Source organism: Nomascus leucogenys, chromosome 1a (assembly GCF_006542625.1).
Source record: "Nomascus leucogenys isolate Asia chromosome 1a, Asia_NLE_v1, whole genome shotgun sequence".
NCBI classification, from domain to species: Eukaryota; Metazoa; Chordata; class Mammalia; order Primates; family Hylobatidae; genus Nomascus; species Nomascus leucogenys.
Window position 1 is genome coordinate 59,050,014 of NC_044381.1, and position 18,917 is coordinate 59,068,930.

An 18,917-nucleotide genomic window follows, 5' to 3' on the forward strand; every position below is an offset into this window, starting at 1 on the left:
TGATGATGAGATGTTCTTTAGTAAATCTATGTATAGATGGCACTAATTAGCGTTTCCTCGCATGTGGAACCAAGCTACCACCTGCTTTTCCTGTGTTGTGAAAAATCTGGAAAACAGCTACTTGTATGTTTTTTAAAACCTGGTTATCTAAGACTGCAAGGCTCTAGGCGTGCTGTAGGGGGTAGATGCAAATGAATTTCCCTACAACTCTCCTTCATTCTCCCCTACACTGGGAGTGGTCGAACTCCTGCTATATGCATTTGGTATTAATTTTGATTCTTTTGTCTTAACTTTCCCAAAGCTCATAGAGGGAAATTATTTAACTTACAGGTTTTATCTGAGATTCAGTGTTGCATCTCTAAGTTGGGGGTTTTTATGTTTTACTGGGAGAAAGACATGGCAGGTATGGAAAGCAAATGAGTGAAATATTCTAACAGGGTCATGTTGGAGAGACTATGAAAAGGCATTCTTCAATTTAAACGACTAAAATAACACTGTGTTTCACTTTATTGGCATCGTAGAATCCTGGTCTAAATGCTGAGTGCTTCGACCTTTTTTTGCCACCTTCAGTTTCACCTTATTGAAGTGGTTCCTTACCAGATGGACAGAGAGAGAGGAATAGTTAACAAGAGGCAGCTTATGCAGCCGGGTAAATACCCCCAGAGCTGTACTCTGTAAGAGCGATTGAGTGACCAGGAAAGTTAATCCTGGGTGTCTGTTCACTTTGTCTTCCCAAGAGATTTCCTCCACCTACTCGCCTCGGAGCAAAGAGGCAATCTGAGATCAAACTGACATCAGCCCTCATTCTGAGCTTGGCACATCTTCAGAGCAGCTACTGTTATTCTGCCAAAAGGAAGTGGAAATTGAGATAAATGTTTCAATCCCTGGATGGAAAAAAGTCCATTTTTACACCACGTCCCTTTTGAAAAACCGCATTCCTTAGAAGCGAAGTTTATTGTTTCCTTTTGTGATAGTTTGCTTTTCTTTTTTCTTAAGACGTTGTATTTAAGAGCGGTAATTGAGTTCAGATTTTAAAATGTGCTGTTTCCACTCTGCATGTCATTAAAATAAAATATTAGCTTTCATAAAGTTTCTTGGGAAATGTTTCTGGTGTGCTCTGCTCTGTGGTGTGCAGTGTCAAAATCCAAAGAATGATGGTCGCCTTTGATATGATAACGGATGAACACTGATCTTAGAATCTGCTAGGGATTTGTTATGATTATAGAGTATTCAAAAGGTGCCTTATATATACTGATTCTATTTGTAACTCTGTCACCTACATCGAGCATATGTACTTTACTTCCACCAACACATTGTGTCATAGTCTTGTCTTTCCACAAAAAGCCCAGCTCTAGCAGTTTGCAGGAGAGCAAGTGGCTTTGAAAGAGCCATGAGTAAGGATCTAGGGTTTAGTCAGGAATTTGTTTTTGAGGACGGTTATTTTCAGAAAAGTATTTGGGTTTGAAACAATGTCTATGCATCGTTTTAGAAGGCGTGTCCCAAAAGCAAATGTATTTTACTTTATATCTTACCTTTGGGGTATTCCAGTAGAACATTTGGTGATGAATGTCACTCTTTCACCCCATATGTATTAAAAAGGATTTTGCTGTATTTTGTTTTAATGTGGTACATAGAAAATTCACTCCTCTATCAGATTAGCGTTGAAATGCGTTTCACAGTAGGTCTTGGAGTTGGGAACAAAGATTTAAGTGCATTTGAATTTTAAATTTGCAAACCTACCATTGTTGTTTCCCCAAAGTGCTCTGTTCTTTGTTGGCTCCTTCAAGTTTACTGGGTTACTATGGGATACTGTTCGGTATCTTGGAGAATCCTAGTTGAGCTCCTTTTTCTTAGCTGTGATCTAATTGATATTCTGATATTTCCTCTAGATCAAGAGGAATGGTGTTTGGACCGGCCAATTTGGGGGAAGATGCAATTAGAAACTTCATTGCAAAACATCATTGTAACTCCTGCTGCCGGAAGCTCAAACTCCCGGGTATGCCACTAACAGTTCTATTTTTCTCTAAGTAAATCTCTCATAGAACAACATCCTTTGTAACCTGGGATAAAGTAGAAAATCGTAATCACATTTTTATCTCATTCACAGTCATTCGCAGAGACTGACTTTCTGACTGCAAAATTTTCAAGTCTCTAAAGGGATTAAAAGGACAGGGATTTACTTTAGGTTCTGCCAAAATGTGATAAAACAACATGGGGCCCAATACTTGTCACAGTCACTCCAAAGGAAAAGTTCCACCGACTTAAATGGGATGAAATCTGACCGAGGCAGGTCTTTGCCCCTGCCCCACCCCCCACATTTGGGTCCTGCCAGCTGCTGATGGCCACAGGGTGTTGCCCACAGCATTTCTATTCTATTCTAATTTCCCCATTGGGTACTTGGGAGAGTGTGGTATGGAGACAAATGACACCCTCAATTAAAGTAGTGCTTTTCACTGTAAAAATCTGCTACTTTAAACACACATTGCAACATATATTTTTTAAATCTGATTTGATAATATGACATACTTAAAAATTCCTACTATAAAAGCAAGCAGCTGGAGGCCTGTGCCCTCCAAATGGGCAGTCCTGGCTCTGTTTCGTTCCTTTCTTTTGTCCCAGAAGGGAAGCATCGTGTGTGCCTCAGCTTGCCCACTACTTTTGGTCACACCGAACTTGTCCTTACAGTGGGATTTCACATATCTTAAGCTGAGTAGCTCTTCTTGCCTTATAATAAATGATCATACCCTGAATTTGAAGTCAGTAAAAGAGCACCATCCATTGTTACCTGGGATGGGACAGGTGTAAATTTATAACAAATGAAGGAGATTTCTTTTTTTTTTTTTTTTGAGACGAAGTCTCACTCTGTTGCCCAGGCTGGAGTGCAGTGGTGCAATTTCGGCTCACTACAACCTCCGCCTGCCGGGTTCAAGCGATTCTCCTGCCTCAGCCTCCTGAGTAGCTGGGATTACAGGTGCTCACCACCACGCCCAGCTAATTTTTTGTATTTTTTGTAGAGACGGGGTTTCACCATGTTGGCCAGGATGGTCTTGATCTCCTGACCTCGTGATCCACCCACCTCGGCCTCCCCAAAGTGCTGGGATTACAGGTTGGAGTTAGAGGTAGGGGGAGCTCTTGTGGTGAAGGCATAGAAAGACAGAGTTGGAGCAGGCTTCCAGTTCCACTGGGAGTATAGTGGTCAGCCAGGGGTGGGGAGATCAAAATGCAGCAGTCAGAGAGGGGAGGGCCATAACTCTTACAACTGGCCAGGACTCACTGTCACAAATCACATACCTGATGTAAGCAAAGAGATTAGTGCACAGCCAAGCTGCCCACTGGCTTCTCTGGTCAAAAGGAGCTCAGGAAGGGGCTGGGACTGGACTGAGAGTCATCAAGACCTCCAGGTAAGTGCCCTCTGGAAGGCAGGAGCTGACAACGATCAGAGTCATTCCATGATGGCAGGCTGGAGTCCGGCTCATTCACTCAACATCCTCCGATACTGTCCTTTTCCCAGGTCTGATTCATTCTTACCCTGGAAGGGCAGCCTGCATTCTTGAAGATACAAGGACTACATCTAAGGAGCCAGGACACAGGGAGACTTGAGACAGAACTCACTGCTTCCAATCCTTGAGCTCAGTTAGTGGTCCTGTGTGATTAAGGGTGAGATAATTTTTTTACACTACACTGGTAGGTGTTTGTTTGTTTGTTTTTTTGAGACAGAGTTTTGCTCTTGTCACCCAGGCTGGAGTGTAGTGGGGCAATCTTGGCTCACTGCAACCTCCGTCTCCTTGGTTCAAGTGATTCTCCTGCCTCAGCCTCCCTAGTAGCTGGGATTACAGGCGCCTGCCACCACACCCAGCTAATTTTTGTATTTTTAGTAGAGATGGGGTTTCACCACATCTGCCAGCCTGGTCTCGAACTCTTGACCTCAGGTTATCCACCTGCCTTGGTCTCCCAAAGTGCTGGGATTACAGGCGTGATACACTGGTAGGTTTTGAGTAATTCAATAATTCCACCATCTCTAGTCCTAATTCATGTTTTCTTTCAAAACCTTAGTTTTTGACCAACATTTAAGTGGAAATAAGAAATATCCTTGTTTATTCAGACATTTGGTAATCTAAATAAAAAAAGAGTTTTGTCTGGAAAATAGGATTAGAGGTGATTTTTCATTTTTGTTTGATTATGTTTCCCTTCATTTTTTTTATATGAGAGGCAGTTTAGGATAATATAAAGGGCATAGGCTCTGTAGCCAGAGAGGCTGAATTCACATTTCAATTCTGCTTTTTACCAGCTATATGACCTTGGGCTTCAGTTTCCTTGTCTGTAAACCAGGCATAATAGCACCTGTTTCATAAAGTTTGTGTGAAGATGGAATTATGTAGTATATGCATTAGTCTGTTTTCATGCTGCTGATAAAGAAAATACCTGAGGCTGGGCAATTTATTAAAAAAAGAGGTTTAATGAGCTTACAGTTCCACATGGCTGGGGAGGCCTCACAATCATGGCAAAAGGCAAAGAGGAGCAAGTCACGTCTTACCTGGATGGCAGCAGGCAAAGAGAGAGCTTGTGTAGGGAAACTCTCGTTTTTAAAACTATCAGATCTTGTGAGACTCATTCACGGTCACAAGAACAGTGCAGGAAAGATCCACCCCCATAATTCAGTCACCTCCCACTGGATTCCCCCCATGACACGTGGAAATTGTGGGAGTTATAAGTCAAGATGAAATTTGGGGTGGAGACACAGCCAAACCATATAAATTTACATGTTCAATAAATGTTGATTGTTTTATTATTAATATATAATGTGTTAGTTTTATTTCCACATAATCCTCATTTAGCATTAAAAAAATAAGAAATACATGTTTTAGGCTAGCAAATGCAATCAGTACAGCACAAAAAGTTCACAAACATTTTAACTCCATTTTCCTCCATACGTGTCTTACAAAGGTTATGCCTATTAATATTTTCTTTTAACTTTTTTCTTTTCAAATGGAAGGAGGGCTTAGGAAGCATAAGATCTGATAACTGGATGGAGCTTTTATTGGCTGTACCAAACCTGAGGTGGAGCTTTTGTCACAGAAAACTGACCACTGAGATGAAGAGTCAGCCTTCTTGACTGACCTCTCTGCCTCTGCTTGTCATTCAACAGTAAAATGCCCCATTTCCCATTTGGTCTTACTTAACTCTGGCCAGATTGTGCTTTATAGGGCACTGTGTATTGAAGCAAGCAACCAAGTCTTTCTTCCCTGCCCCCATAAACAGCACCCAAACAGCATAGGGAAGGGAGAGGGGGTATTGGGGTGGGAAAGGAGGCTTAATTTAGACATGGTTGAGGGTTTGAGTTCCACATATCTATGGTCTGAGGAAGAGGAGATCTCTCTGAACACTTGGCAAAGCCTAAAGTCCCATTTGCCTTCATGAACAGTAGGTTCTTGGGGATCCACTATAACCTTTTTACTTGTCCTCCTTGCAGATTTAAAAAGAAATGACTATTCCCCTGAAAGGATAAATTCCACCTTTGGACTTGAGATAAAAATAGAATCAGCTGAGGAGCCTCCAGCAAGGGAGAGGGGTAGAAATTCCCCAGAAGATGATATGCAACTATAAAAAGGGAGGAGCAAGAAGATCCCAGTGCTTGCCCTGCCTGCCAGGAACTCTGTGATAACATAGATTGGTCAACGTGATGTTGATTACATCAGCATCTCCTTGGGACACGCCTTCTGAGCCTCACATCTCCTTCTGTTCAAAGGCCTCATTGGTATATGATCAATGGGTTCTCCTAGACACTGACCTCTGTCCAGGGCACTTTGCAGCTCCATCTTCAAGTTCCACATGAAGACACTTGGATGAGTCAGCTGGGAATATTGTTCTTGTATACCTCATTGCTTTAGCTGCTCACTTGGAACCTTGGAGCAGAATCCTGCACATTAAAGGATGGGGTTGGGGGGGATACATTTATTTTATTTTCTCACTATGTGTGCAGACTGGACCCCCTACTACTATCACCCACAGATTATATTTATGTCTATATATATGTTCATAAAAAGTTATGTGATTTCTTCCTCTGTCTTTTCCACAGCATAGGACCTTGAATAGCAATGATAGGAGAAACAATGGAATGAGGGTGGATTTGCACAGATTGGAGCACATTCCTGCACAAACTACCAAGTATATTGGCGAAATCTAGATGGGTTTCAGATATTGTCAGTGAATCATATGATGCCTGGATATTTCAGGTTTCTGTAAAAGAAAGGGAAATCTAAAACAAATACCCTTCCATATATAATATATGCAGTATATATGGAATATATATAGAGGTGGAGTTTCACTCTTTTTGCCCAGGCTGGAGTGCAATGATGCGATCCTGGCTCACTGCAACCTCTGCCTCCCAGGCTTGAGCGATTCTTGTATCTCAGCCTCCCAGGTAGCTGGGACTACAGGTGTGCACCACTGTGCCTGGCTAATTTTGTATTTTTAGTAGAGATGGGGTTTCACCATGTTGGCCAGGCTGGTCTCAAACTCCTGACCTCAGGTGATCCACCTGCCTTGGCTTCCCAAAGTGCTGGGATTACAGGTGTGAGCCACTGCGCCTGGCCTTTTTTTTTTTTTTTTAACAAGAGAACAAGATATGAAGAACTGGAAATCATTAAGAAAGGGTTTCCCTTCCTTAAAGCTCAGGGGTACTATTAGTTAGGAGTTGACTAACTCAGCCTGTAAAACACCACTCCTCTTTCCAAAGTTGTATATATAATATTGCAGGTTAAATTACTTTATGTCAGGTCCTATGAAGAAAGATATGGTTTCAGACTGAAAACATGTTTCACAGGTGTTTGCTTCCTTTCAGGGCAGAGTTCCCTATTCCCCTGGCATAAAGAATGTATATATATTTTGAAATATGGCTGAGAACATGTCATTGGTTTGTGAGGCCTAAGGTGAAGGACTCCTGGAAGCCACACTGTGTAGTGTATTTGAGGGATCAGTCATCCCTCTTGTATGCTGGGCCTGGTCGCCCTACCTCGAACAAGCACCAGGTTTTCACACAAGGAGAGATGGGGGGCTGGGAGTCCTCTCCCCGTGCTATTGCATCCCCTTTCTTATTATAAGGTGCTCCAGTTCACTGGCAGCAAACCTCTTGGGTTTGAAAAATTCCAACTTATTTTTATCTTTAATCCTGACATTAACTGACTTGCTACTGAGCTTGCTTTAAAAACCTACACCCTCGCATTCTTAGGTATACAGGGGAAATGTTGAATAGGAAGGTGGAAAACCAAGAATTTAGTTTGCCAATGATTGCCTCTGATTCTTGTAAGTTTGAGTTCCACAAGGGCTAATTTATACCCCTTTGGGTTTTGGGATGGTGGAAGGTGGGAAATTTGGGTGATTTGTTGATTGGCAATGAGGATAAAATGTTAATACTTTTTTGGGGGCTTAACAACTTTATCCTATTCTACAAATCAGTAAAGGAGCAATTGGTACTCACCTCAGTGCTGCAGTCAACTATGGAAAGAGGCAGAATTTGCTTGCCCAATGGCCAAACTAAAGACATCAGTTCATTGGTCAAATATTTGTTACCTGGAATGGAACTTGAAAGCAAATACATTTGGATTTCAAATTTCTGTGGTGTGCCTTTTCTTTTGTTTGTTTTAAGAAAAATCAACAGAATAACATTTTAAAAAGATGAACTGCTGAGCAAAAGTCATTGTGGGAATACTTGCATGCAAATACCAGTGTGGCAGTCTTGACTTTGAGTGATCCATGACCACAAAAGGGTGGGGTGTTCATTCAGTCGGTTGATTTTATTCAACAGATATTAAGTGCCTTCTCTGAACTGTGTTAGTGATGAGGATGTAGTGGTGCACATGGCATATTTTTGCCCTCAGAAAGCTTTGTCTCATGTTTCTTTTTGTTTGTTTGTTTTGTTCCACATTTGGATTTCTAGCTAATGCTAAAGAAATTTAACTTCTGGCCAAATGTCAAATAAAGAAATGTGTTTCATATCCTATCTGCCAGTGGGCAGTAGGTTTGGACTGGGTAAGAGAATTAGGACAAATAAGAAGCCATGGCTGGGGCTGGTTTTAGGATCTACTGAGGAAAAGCAGACCGCATAATCCTTGTCTGAGCACAAAGACCATATCACAGACGGGATCTGAATTTGACTTTGGCAACCAGAGAAGCAGCCACATTCCAGAGAGACCTCTCCTGCAAGGCATCCAGTGCATAGGATTTTCTTTGCTCAAGGCCATATGATCCTGGAGTGACTCCTGCCCTATGCTATCTTAAAGCTTCTTAGAGCTCTGGGGAATGGAATCAGATATAATTTTGGATATTTTTGCCCTCTTGTTATTTTCTGCAGTTTTGCAAAACAAATACCGGGTGACTAAGAATTCCCAGCAAACATTTAGTCAATGCTTTCAAAGAGTTTTTTTGAGTTGTTGTTTGTTACTGTTGTTTTAGATGAGACCTATTGCTCTGGTTCTGGAAATCATGACACAGATTCCCTTGTTGTCTCTCGTTGTCCTTCTCAATTAGTCACCAACATCTGACACAAAGGAAGGCACATAATATGTTTTCAACAATATTTGTTGAAAGAAAAAAATCTTCACATAATAGTGGATTTCATTCACTAGGTAATAAATCAGATTTGAACTTTTAATCTAGAAGGAAATAATTACCAATTCCTTAAGACCCAACACAATTCTTTTGATCTTTCTCTGTTTTAATTTTCTAGGAAATAGCTTTTAACAACCTATACCTTGTCTATTGAATTCTCACCCAGTTCTTGCCCTTATCACCATTGGTGAGAATACCAGAGTGCAGTCCTTCACTGGTGACTATTGAAATGAGATGATAACTTCCCAGAAACTGCCTAGAAATAATCATCACTTTATTACCCTTTGAAAAGAAGATTGATAGAAAAGTCATTTGAAAGATGGTTCATTACCATGCCCTAGTACGATTTCTTTACTCACATCTCTCTAAAGCATGAGAAAGGGAGGATTATTCTCTAAGGTCGGAATTTGAAGGCTGTGTGTTTGCCTCTTTGAAGTCTTGGTATTTAATTTTCTGTAGTCATTTCTTGGGCAATTTTCTAAGAAACTAGTTGAAGCTAATTTATCATAAGTTAAAGTCAAATGACAGAAAAGATTTTTTCCCCTTAACAGCATTTTATTCCACAGAGGTTAGCTTCTGAAGGAAAATGAGACTTAAATAGCATTTCAAATCTCCAGCCACATGGGTGGGTACACAGAACAGAAAGGGTTCTGGAAACCACACTGATGTTTTATTTAGCATGGTTATTATTTTGTGACTTTTCTTTATAGACCGTGATGTAGACATAAAATATTGTATTTTTGTGAAACACCCTCCTAAAAATAATTAGATAAGTTGCTTAATTTTTCAAAGAAAGACTTTTAGTTCTCAAGGGATAATAAACCTTGGTCTCTATTGTTCGCAGGCATTTAATACAACTTTATATAATTCATTTAACCTTTCTGTTAACCCCTAATGCTGAAACGAGGATGAAAATACTTACCTTTTCAAATGAAGGTGAGTGATAATGAGAGATTATTTATGATATTCTCTGAGACTCTCATTTAAAAGGCTTCTTGTGAGCATGGAATTCAGTTGAATAAATAAATAATAAGGGGTATTCATTTTTTTTTTTTTTTTTTTGTTTTGTTTTTTTGAGACGGAGTCTTGCTCTGTCCCCCAGGCTGGAGTGCAGTGGCGCAATCTCGGCTCACTGCAAGCTCCGCCTCCCGGGTTCATGCCATTCTCCTGCCTCAGCCTCCCGAGTAGCTGGGACTACAGGCGTCCGCCACCACGCCCGGCTAATTTTTTTTTTTTGTATTTTTAGTAGAGACAGGGTTTCACCATGTTAGCCAGGATGGTCTCGATCTTCTGACCTTGTGATCCGCCCGCCTCGGCCTCCCAAAGTGCTGGGATTACAAGCTTGAGCCACCGCGCACGGCCAGGGGTATTCATTTTTGATATTATGTGATAGTTATTTAATGTTTACAGAGGATGCTCAGTGGACCTGTTTCAGCATGAACACAAGTGATTTCTGCTATTTCTCCCTTTCCAAGGGGAAAGAGCTCATTGCTGCCTTTTTGTTTTAAAACTTAATTAAATAGTTCAAGATGAGAAAACTCACTATTTCACAGTTTGTCTTATTTATTTTGCTTTTTGATGGATTTGGGTTTACTCAGCTAATTTATTTTGCCATCCTTTGCCCAAAGAAAGGGTTCCAGGAGAAAAAGTAAAGCGCCAAGCTGGCACCATCATTGGTGGCATTTTAAGGCATGAAAAGAGAGTAGGTTTAGAATCTTGATACTTATAAAACTTGAAGGTTTAAAAAAATTTGGCTGGGTGTGGTGGCACACACCACTTTGGGAGGCCGAGGTGGGCAGATCACGAGGTCAGATTGAGACCATCCTGGCCAACACGGTGAAACCTGGTCTCCACCAAAAATACAAAAATTAGCTGGATGTGGTGGCGGGCGCCTGTAATCCCAGCTACTTGGGAGGCTGAGGTGGGAGAATTGCTTGAACCCAGGAGGTGGAGGTTGCAGTGAGCCGAGATTGCACCACTGCACTCCAGCCTGGGCGACAGAGTGAGACTCTCTCTAAAAAAAAAAAAAAAAAAAAAATTAATTAATGATGATTTAAATTTTGTCAGTATTGGGCTGTTTAGGAATAAGAAAATTCTGGCCTATAACTTGCCAGCATCTGCTTTTAGCAACTGACTTTCTTTAGGATTTTTGTCTTATAGTGAATTTTTTTATTGTAACTTTAAAAAATTCCATCTGCTAAATTAGTCACAAAGTTCTTCGAAATATTATGGAAGACTCTTTTGCTAATGGCTATCCCAATATGGACATAATAATTGCCTTTGGTTGGAAGGATTTGGGGAAATCACCAATGATGTCATGTGACTGCACTTTGGCTTTGAATAAATCTTTTGCTCTGTATCCTAATGGTCATCCCCCAACAGGTCACAGGACTTCAGGATGCTTTGGTAACCAAAAGAAATCCTTGGTATGTTGCCGTGTTTTAGAATTCCCTAGTCACCCTGGAAATTTTGTTGATAAGGACTTGGGGAGCAGAAGTGCTGGTAAAAACAATGGAGAGGAGGAGGAGAAACGATCATCAGATGTGTATGTCTGCTATGGGTGAGGTTACAGAATGTCCTGGATGGTGGCAGGATTGGTGAATTATTTTACTGAGAAAGTAGGGAGTGGTGTGTTCTGGAAGATCACATGTATCTTGCAGATGAAAACAAATATGGGCTGGGCTTCATGGGATGGGATGTTTGCCTACCACGAAAGGGCTTCTGGGGATGTCTTAGAAGGTAGAGTGGAAAGAAAGTTGTGGTTGGGTCTTTAGTTTTGTGCAACTGTTCACTGTATATCCTACTTAAGACATATTTTTAGAGCATTACCACATGTTATGCACTGACACTAAGATTAAATTTATTAGATAAGATCCATTTCTGTCTTTAAGGATCTCTAAAACAAATAAGGAGTTTACAACATGCTGATTCAGCATTGCTCAGCCATGATCATTATAATGATAACTTGTTATGACTGTAGGTAATACGTATCGAGCAGTCATTATGTCTTAGGCATTGTGCATAATTTCATTTAATCTGAATAATGACTTAATGGGCTAGGTCTATTATTCCCATTATAAATATTTTAAAATACTGCTTATGAATCAAGTAACTTGACTAAATCAGCTACCAAAGGGAGAGCTGGGATTTGAAGCTAGATCAAATCAATGACGTAGAATTCTATGCAATGCTAGCCAGCACACTTAAAAGTACTAGAACATGAATCCCTATGATGGTTTCAAAGATAGATTTGAAAATCGGGACCTAACTTAGGCCATCAGAAGAGAAAAACCAAAATGAAGTCTATAGAATGTTTCCCGATGTCTTCTCTGCTCCTGTCATGTCAGGAAAATCTTTCTTGCACAGTTAATGGCCATCTGTGGACCCCGTGAGTCCCTAGGAAAGCCAGCTCCTCTTGGCATGTCATGAGGGAATGGGTGGGTCCTTTTGAGTCTGACACTGTCAGCCGGTGAATATCTGTGCCTCCATTTGCATGTCTGCCCCTCCCCTCCTTTTTTTGGCTCCTTAGACAATTTGCTGGTCAACACAACAATACTTACCATTTGAAAGCATTTAGTAGTGAGAAATAGAACCTATGCAAGTTGCAAAACTTTTATCAGCCTGACCATCACACGGTGTCCCTGGAGACCACGGAAGCTGGATTATAATCAAGAGGTTGCTTGAAGTGCATGGAATCAGAACAAAGAGAGGTAGATAAAGCAAATTTTTAATGGTGTCAGGCTAAGACATCCTGTTTCATCTCATCTTCTCTGGAGGGATAGGCCTGCCAGTGGGAGTGGAATACTCAAAGTTTGAAATGCTTCAGACTGATTCCAAAGGATGCAACAGAATTTCAAGCAACTCTTAGACCAGCCTTGAGAAACATGGACCATGATGAGAAAATATTTATTTTCTCTTTTTCTACCCTCTCTCACCTTTCTCCCTCTCTCTCACTCTTTCTCTCTGTTTTTTGTCTCTTTCTCCTCCTTCTTTCTTTATTCCTTTTTTCTTTCTCTGATGCCCTGTTTATGTTACCTCTTTTTACACTACATTGGCTACAAATGTGGATCAATAAACATCACTGATTTTAAGAGATACCAATTTTCCGAGAAATGTAAAATTAGAAAATGTGAGAGCTAAAAGGATAAATAAGAACAATTAAATCCAAAGAAATTGTGCTTCACCCGAAGTTAATTTGTGTAACTATTGTTAGAAGAGAGACTATAACTCAGGCCTCCTAAGTCACCCTTATTTAGTCTAATAATGGCCTCATTTGTATGTTAAAGCAAATAATTTTCTCTTGTTGTGTTAAAATTTTTGTTTTCCTGAAAAATATCCAGATACGTATATAGTTAAATTTTAAACTTGGAAATCTTTGTAAGACTGTCATTAAGATGGGCCAAGTGAGATTTTAATTGTCTGTGTGTTTTAGTGAAGATAATTAATTAGATACGTGATTTCAGAACTCTAGTTGCAAAATGATATTACAAATTAATGATTTTTACCAATTCTTTTCACTTATTTGTATGTGCCTCTGTGTCTGCGTGTGTGTGTGTGTGTGTATGTGTGGTGTGTAAATAAAAGGTAAGCTATTTGGGTGATTTTTGAAGTGAAAAAACCCTGTAAGATTTGGATTTCAAATATTTCATCTCATTTAAATCATTTATAATCATTTTCCATTGTCATTAAAAAAAACCTCTTAGGCCTGTGGTGCCTTGGGTTTTTCTAGGGAAAAACTGGGATTATAGAAAATTCTCTAGGCCTTGGAGCCAGATGGATTTGGGTTTGAAATGAAGCTCTGCCGCTGAGTAGTTTGTGGCCTTGGGCAACTCGTTTGACCTTTCTGAACCTCAATCTGTTATCTGAACATGGCAGGAAAATCTGTAAATATACCGAATTGTTATTCCTTCTTGCTGTTTTCTCTCCCAACAAGGTAGGTGGATGGTCATGCCTCAGGACGTTAATGGCACACCACAGAGGTGGCAAGACCCCAGTATGGCAACCTCCCTCCAAGACTTCTGGAAATGAATGGCAGCTGTTATTGGAGTTGCTGAGGCAGAAGGTGCCTTCCTGTGGGAAAGAGAAGAGAGATTCATTTACGGAGATAGGGAAGATGGTGATGTTTTTGGTAAGAAGTGTAGGATAGTTCATAGATATCAGGAGGACTGACTATAGTTATAGCCTAAGAAGTCATAGCAAGCAATAATGTCCATGCCAATCATGGAGCAGATGGAGTCACTTGCCTGGGAATCAACTACAGAGCCCTGAACCGTGGACCTGATGACTTAAAGGTGAGAAGCCCTCCCATATCTTTCAGGCCTCCTGTGAACTACCTTTGTCCTCACATATTTTAGAATACCCAAGTTTGACTGGCAGTAACTCTCTCATCATTTAGAGAGGGGACCTATGTCTAGATTTAGAAAAATAGGGTAGTGTGCCATTTCTTGTGACCGAGTGTTATAAAGCAAATTCATCTCTGTAACCTAATGTCTAACAAGCAGGATTATTGCTAGAATTAGAGATGATGTACATAAGGCACTTGGTACAGTGTCTGGCACACAAATAGGCATGATGGGAAATTATTAAAATGTCATATTATGAATAATTTTATTTCCAAATTATGAATTATTATTTAAGTTATTTTTTAATCACCAAAGCTATCTCAAATCCAAGATTGGTAAAGCTGGAGCTGCTTCTTTTTTTCAAAGACTAAATATTTCATGACATAGATATTAGAATGTCAGTATTGAAATGGTTCTCTATGATGTGGGCTAGGCAACAATAGTAAATAGGCACCAAAATGTGAAGACTTAACACAGTGAATAGTTATTTCTTGCCTACTGAAAAGTCCAGGGCAGTGGCAAGTCATTGGGTTCTCTGCTCCACACAGTCTTTCTGGGATCCAGGCTGACAGGGTTCTGTCATCTTCAACAGATGGATCTCAAAGTAGCCCTGGGGTTTCTCAGCCCAGTCATCTGAAGAGGAAAAGAACATGAGGAACACACACGGGAAATTTTCGGGGCCAGCCCTAGAAGTGGTACACATCCTTTTGTTCACATACCACTGGCTAGAACTCAAGGCCATGTCCACCCACAAAAAATGCAGTCTAGCAGTATGTCCAAGAAAAAGAGAAAAATAATTTCAATGAACAGTTGGCAATCTCTGTCAAATTAAGGATTATCTATCTTGGTCTAATTCTTCATTTAATTGTGTGTGGCCCTGGAAGTTGGAGTGTTCTTTGGTATGGCTTTTCCAAGTGGGTTTTTTCTTTATACAGAAGTACCTAATACAGAGTTTTTTTTATTTAGAACATGGTAACTTTTCGACTAGCTCTCCGTGTCTTCTTGGACCAGGCATCTTCAAAATCTCATCAGACATATTCCCTTTTATTTTCTCATAATTCATTTATAATGGCCAAATCTGTTGCATCCAGGAAGTAAAATCTAATTGTAATGAGAGTGGCTTTATTGAGCACTGTTGGTTTTTGACAGCTATAAAATATTCCCATCGTAACTCTCCTGTTGCTGCTTGACCCCTATCTGTTCCCTCTGCCTCCCCATTCCTCTAAGCAACATCATGTGAAATCAAACATTTCTTGTCCTCCTTTCTAAATTGCATACAACCAGCTAGCAGGCAAATAGGCAGTGAGGTAAAAGCAGAAATTTACATAAGGATCCTATTAATATACCATACAAATGAGGGTCCCATGGAGAATGTTAATTCATTTCCTATGTTGAATGGCCATGATCCCTGTAAATTTTCACCATGGCAAGACCTAATATGGAAGTGGAAAGCTTGGATATACATAAGAGATGGGAATTGACTAAATTTTATAAAGAGAGTTTTTTTGTTTTTTGAGGTTTTTTTGAGATGGAGTCTCACTCTCTTGCCCAGGCTGGAGTGCAGTAGTGTCATCTCAGCTCACTTCAACCTCTGCTTCCTGGGTTCAAGTGATCCTCCTGCCTCAGCCTCCCAAGTAGTTGGAATCACAGGTATACGCCACCATACCCAGCTAATTTTTGTATTTTTAGTAGAGACGGGGTTTCACCATGTTGGCCAGGCTGGTCTTGAACTCCTGACCTCAGGTGATCTGCCTGCCTCGTCCCCTCAAAGTGCTGGGATTACAGGTGTGAGCCATCACACCCTGCCAAAGAGAGTTAATTATCATGTACCTTTTCCACACAGTAGAAGACCTTAAAGAGTGCTCCAACTTTAAAGGCTGTATTTATAGCTTGAAAATGATTTTTAACCTTGGATTATTTCTTGAAGGACAATGGGTGGGGAATTGAAATCTTGTAATGAAATGTTATAATTCATCAAATTTTAAAATTGAAGACATTTCTAGAGTACTATTGTGAAAATTTATGATCTACCTTTTTTTTAAGCCCCAAGAACCACAGATGACAGAACATAGCTAAGACAGAGCATGTGATCTTTTCATAACTCCCCAGTTTTGAAACCGGCTGCTTGGTTTTTATTTGTTCAATCATTGACTTATGATTTAACTAAGATCAATTTCGTGCCTAGTATTTGCAAGGCACTGTGCCCCGATTAGTAAGGTGGGCACTCATAGGTTCATGAGAAGACAGACATAAAATAATCTCCTTGCACCAAGAGCTACAGTTGAGGCATTTGCAAAATGCTATTGGAGTTTAGCTAAGGAGAGACTTTCTTTTTCGAGTGGGAAGGGAGGGCTTCACAAAGAATGATAAGCAGTTTACCTGGTAGAGGAAACATCTGGGGGAGATGTTTAGGGAATGGTGAATAATTGTGTGGCTAGTTCACGGGGCCTCCATTGGGATAAGGTAGAGAAGATAGCAAAAGATGAAGGTGGAAAGAATGGGTAAATGTGTTAAAAGCCTTTTATGTAATTATAAGGAGTTAAGTTTTACCATGCAGGTTAGAGAAATTAGCAAATGTTTTAAGCATAATCAATTCTAGGTCAATTTACTAATTAATTACTTCTGCAAACATTTATGAATCATCCACTGAGTGCAAACTACTTGGCCTTAGAAGTGTAATAGTGAATAAGATGGGGACTCTTCCCATGGGAACTTATAGTTTGGTGAATGATTACAACCAGTAGAGATGGTTCTAAGGTTTTTTGGGAAGAGGATTAATTGCTCATATCATCAACCTCTTCCAAATTCATTTCATTTCACCATTAATCTCATTATTAACTTTTATGTGGCTAATGGAAGTTTCCTCAATCTTTGTCAAGTGCGTTTTTGAAAATACTGCTATCTTATTGATTTATAATGTAAACCCTGTGTGAAAACAATGTGCTTCATGTACAAGCAGGAAAAAAATCCCTCATCCACCCTTTCAATCTGATTGTCCCCTCCTCACACCTGTCCCGTAAAGGAAGCCTAGAGTAGCCAACAGTGACAGATTTCACTGTACTCTGAGACAAGTTGCTATAACTATGTGTGCACTGAGAGATACACAGCTCCAAATTAATTGTTCCGGCACAAGGTGGTAAGTGCAGAGAGAGAGACAAGGTACATCAGAAGCTATTCTGTAGGTACGTAGTATGTGCAGCCAGGGTTGGGGGTAGTGGCATGTGGAGGCTTCCTGGAGAAGATATTGTGGAAGAAGATAGGAAAAGGGCATTTTGAGCGGAAGGTATGTCTGGGAAAAAAGAGTGGTTTGCTTTGACTGGAGCATCAAGTGTTTCGGAACGACTGTTTTGTTTGCTTCATGGAGGAGAGATTAGAGCCTGAGAGTGGGAGAATGATGTGGTCATCTTAATAAATACAAGGTTTTAAAGATAGTGCTCAGGCTCATTTGACCAACATCTCTTCCTTTATGGCCATCCAGTGAATTCAAGTGAGATGTGAGAGGGAAAAAGGAAACACCCTTATTGACTCAACAAATCTCTCCCATAAGTTCATATTCTTGCTTCAAAAAATCTCATAAAACAATGAAAATCATGGCCCTAGTATAAACTACCAAACATTTCTTCTGCCATAGTCTACTTTTTAAGGTTGTTGGCAATTCTTATATGACCTGTGTCTTTTCTGAGATTTTGAGTGTCACATATTTGACTTTGCTTGGTTTCCCTTGGACTTAATGAACTGCCTGGATTAGTGACAGATTTTCATTGGACCATAGGGCCTGAACCTGAGCATTCAGGAGAAGCATGCTGAGAAAAAAACACGTAAAAAGGACTGCAGGGCCACATGTGGTGGCTCGCGGCTGTAATCCCAGCACTTTGGGAGGCCGAGGTAGGCAGATCACTTGAGGTCAAGGAGTTCGAGACCAGCCTGGCCAACGTAGTGAAACCCCGTCTCTACTAAAAATACAAAAATTAGCTGGTTGTGGTGGTGCATGCCTGTAATCCCAGCTACTCGGGAGGCTGAGGCATGAGAATCAGTCAAGCTTGGGAGGCGGAGGCGGAGGCTGCAGTGAGCCAAAATTGCACCACTGCACTCCAGCCTGGTTGACAGAGGGAAACTCTGTCTCACAAACAAACAAACAAACAAACAAACAATGGCCTTCAGGTGTGCATGATTTTAAAAGACAGAAAATGGCCTTGCCCCTATATACTTTTTAGAGTAAGGAAAGACAACTAAATGTTAAAAGTTCTAAGCAGGGAAGTGGAATTTCCTCAGGTCTCTGACCCCTGATCCTGCTCAAAGCAATTCCTAAATTATAAAATTGTGTATCTCCGACTGATGTACTTTTGAGTCCCCAGAGAAAATATTTCAATAGGCTTTGGTGAATTAGCCAAAAACTCTGCACTGTTCTCTGGGTGAGGCAGGATTTAACTGCCCAGGGCTCTGCTCACGGCCACTTGCCTACCTGGGAGGAATGCTTTGGCATTCTTTGGGAGGAAGAAGGCCATGTAAGGTTAAGGCAGTACCAGCAAGCTCTTGCCCTGTCTGCTAACACAGAAAGCTTCTGTGCCTTCTCATCTTATGTTTGGCCTCACTTAGGTACAGTAACCTCCTGCTGGTCCAGCTGTGATCAAGACACTCACCCCAGCCTCCATCCTGAGCCTCCCAGCCCCAGCTAGGATTTGAACTCATGGTCCCGAGAGCAGAATGGATTAGTGCTCAAGGGCTCCCACGCTGACTTCATCAAAGCTTTTCTGTGCACGTCTCCATTATGTGAACAGCTCTGTTAACCAAACCTATTATCTTTCCCCCTTGGTTTTCAACTTGAGAAAGGGAAAGCAACTTCTTTAATGGCCCACAGATTGATGATTAACATTTTACACGTCCCTGCTGCTAAGTAAAAGAACTGCTTTGTGGACAGTGAAAATGCCTAGGAGAAGGAAGCGGGAGTCAACTTGGTTTATTAAGTTG

At 40.6% G+C, this 18,917-nt stretch overlaps 1 protein-coding gene across 1 annotated transcript in view; it reads left to right on the plus strand.

Annotated features, from left to right (window-relative positions):
- TRPM6 (transient receptor potential cation channel subfamily M member 6) overlaps nucleotides 1–6,053 on the plus strand; it is a 117,988-nt gene extending 111,935 nt beyond the window's left edge. The window contains exons 35-36 of the mRNA XM_030809828.1: nucleotides 1,890–1,996; nucleotides 5,471–6,053. Coding sequence (XP_030665688.1) covers nucleotides 1,890–1,996; nucleotides 5,471–5,604 — 241 coding nt within the window. The 3' untranslated portion in view covers nucleotides 5,605–6,053. The remainder of the gene's footprint in view (nucleotides 1–1,889; nucleotides 1,997–5,470) is intronic.
- The last annotated feature ends 12,864 nt before the right edge of the window (nucleotides 6,054–18,917 follow it).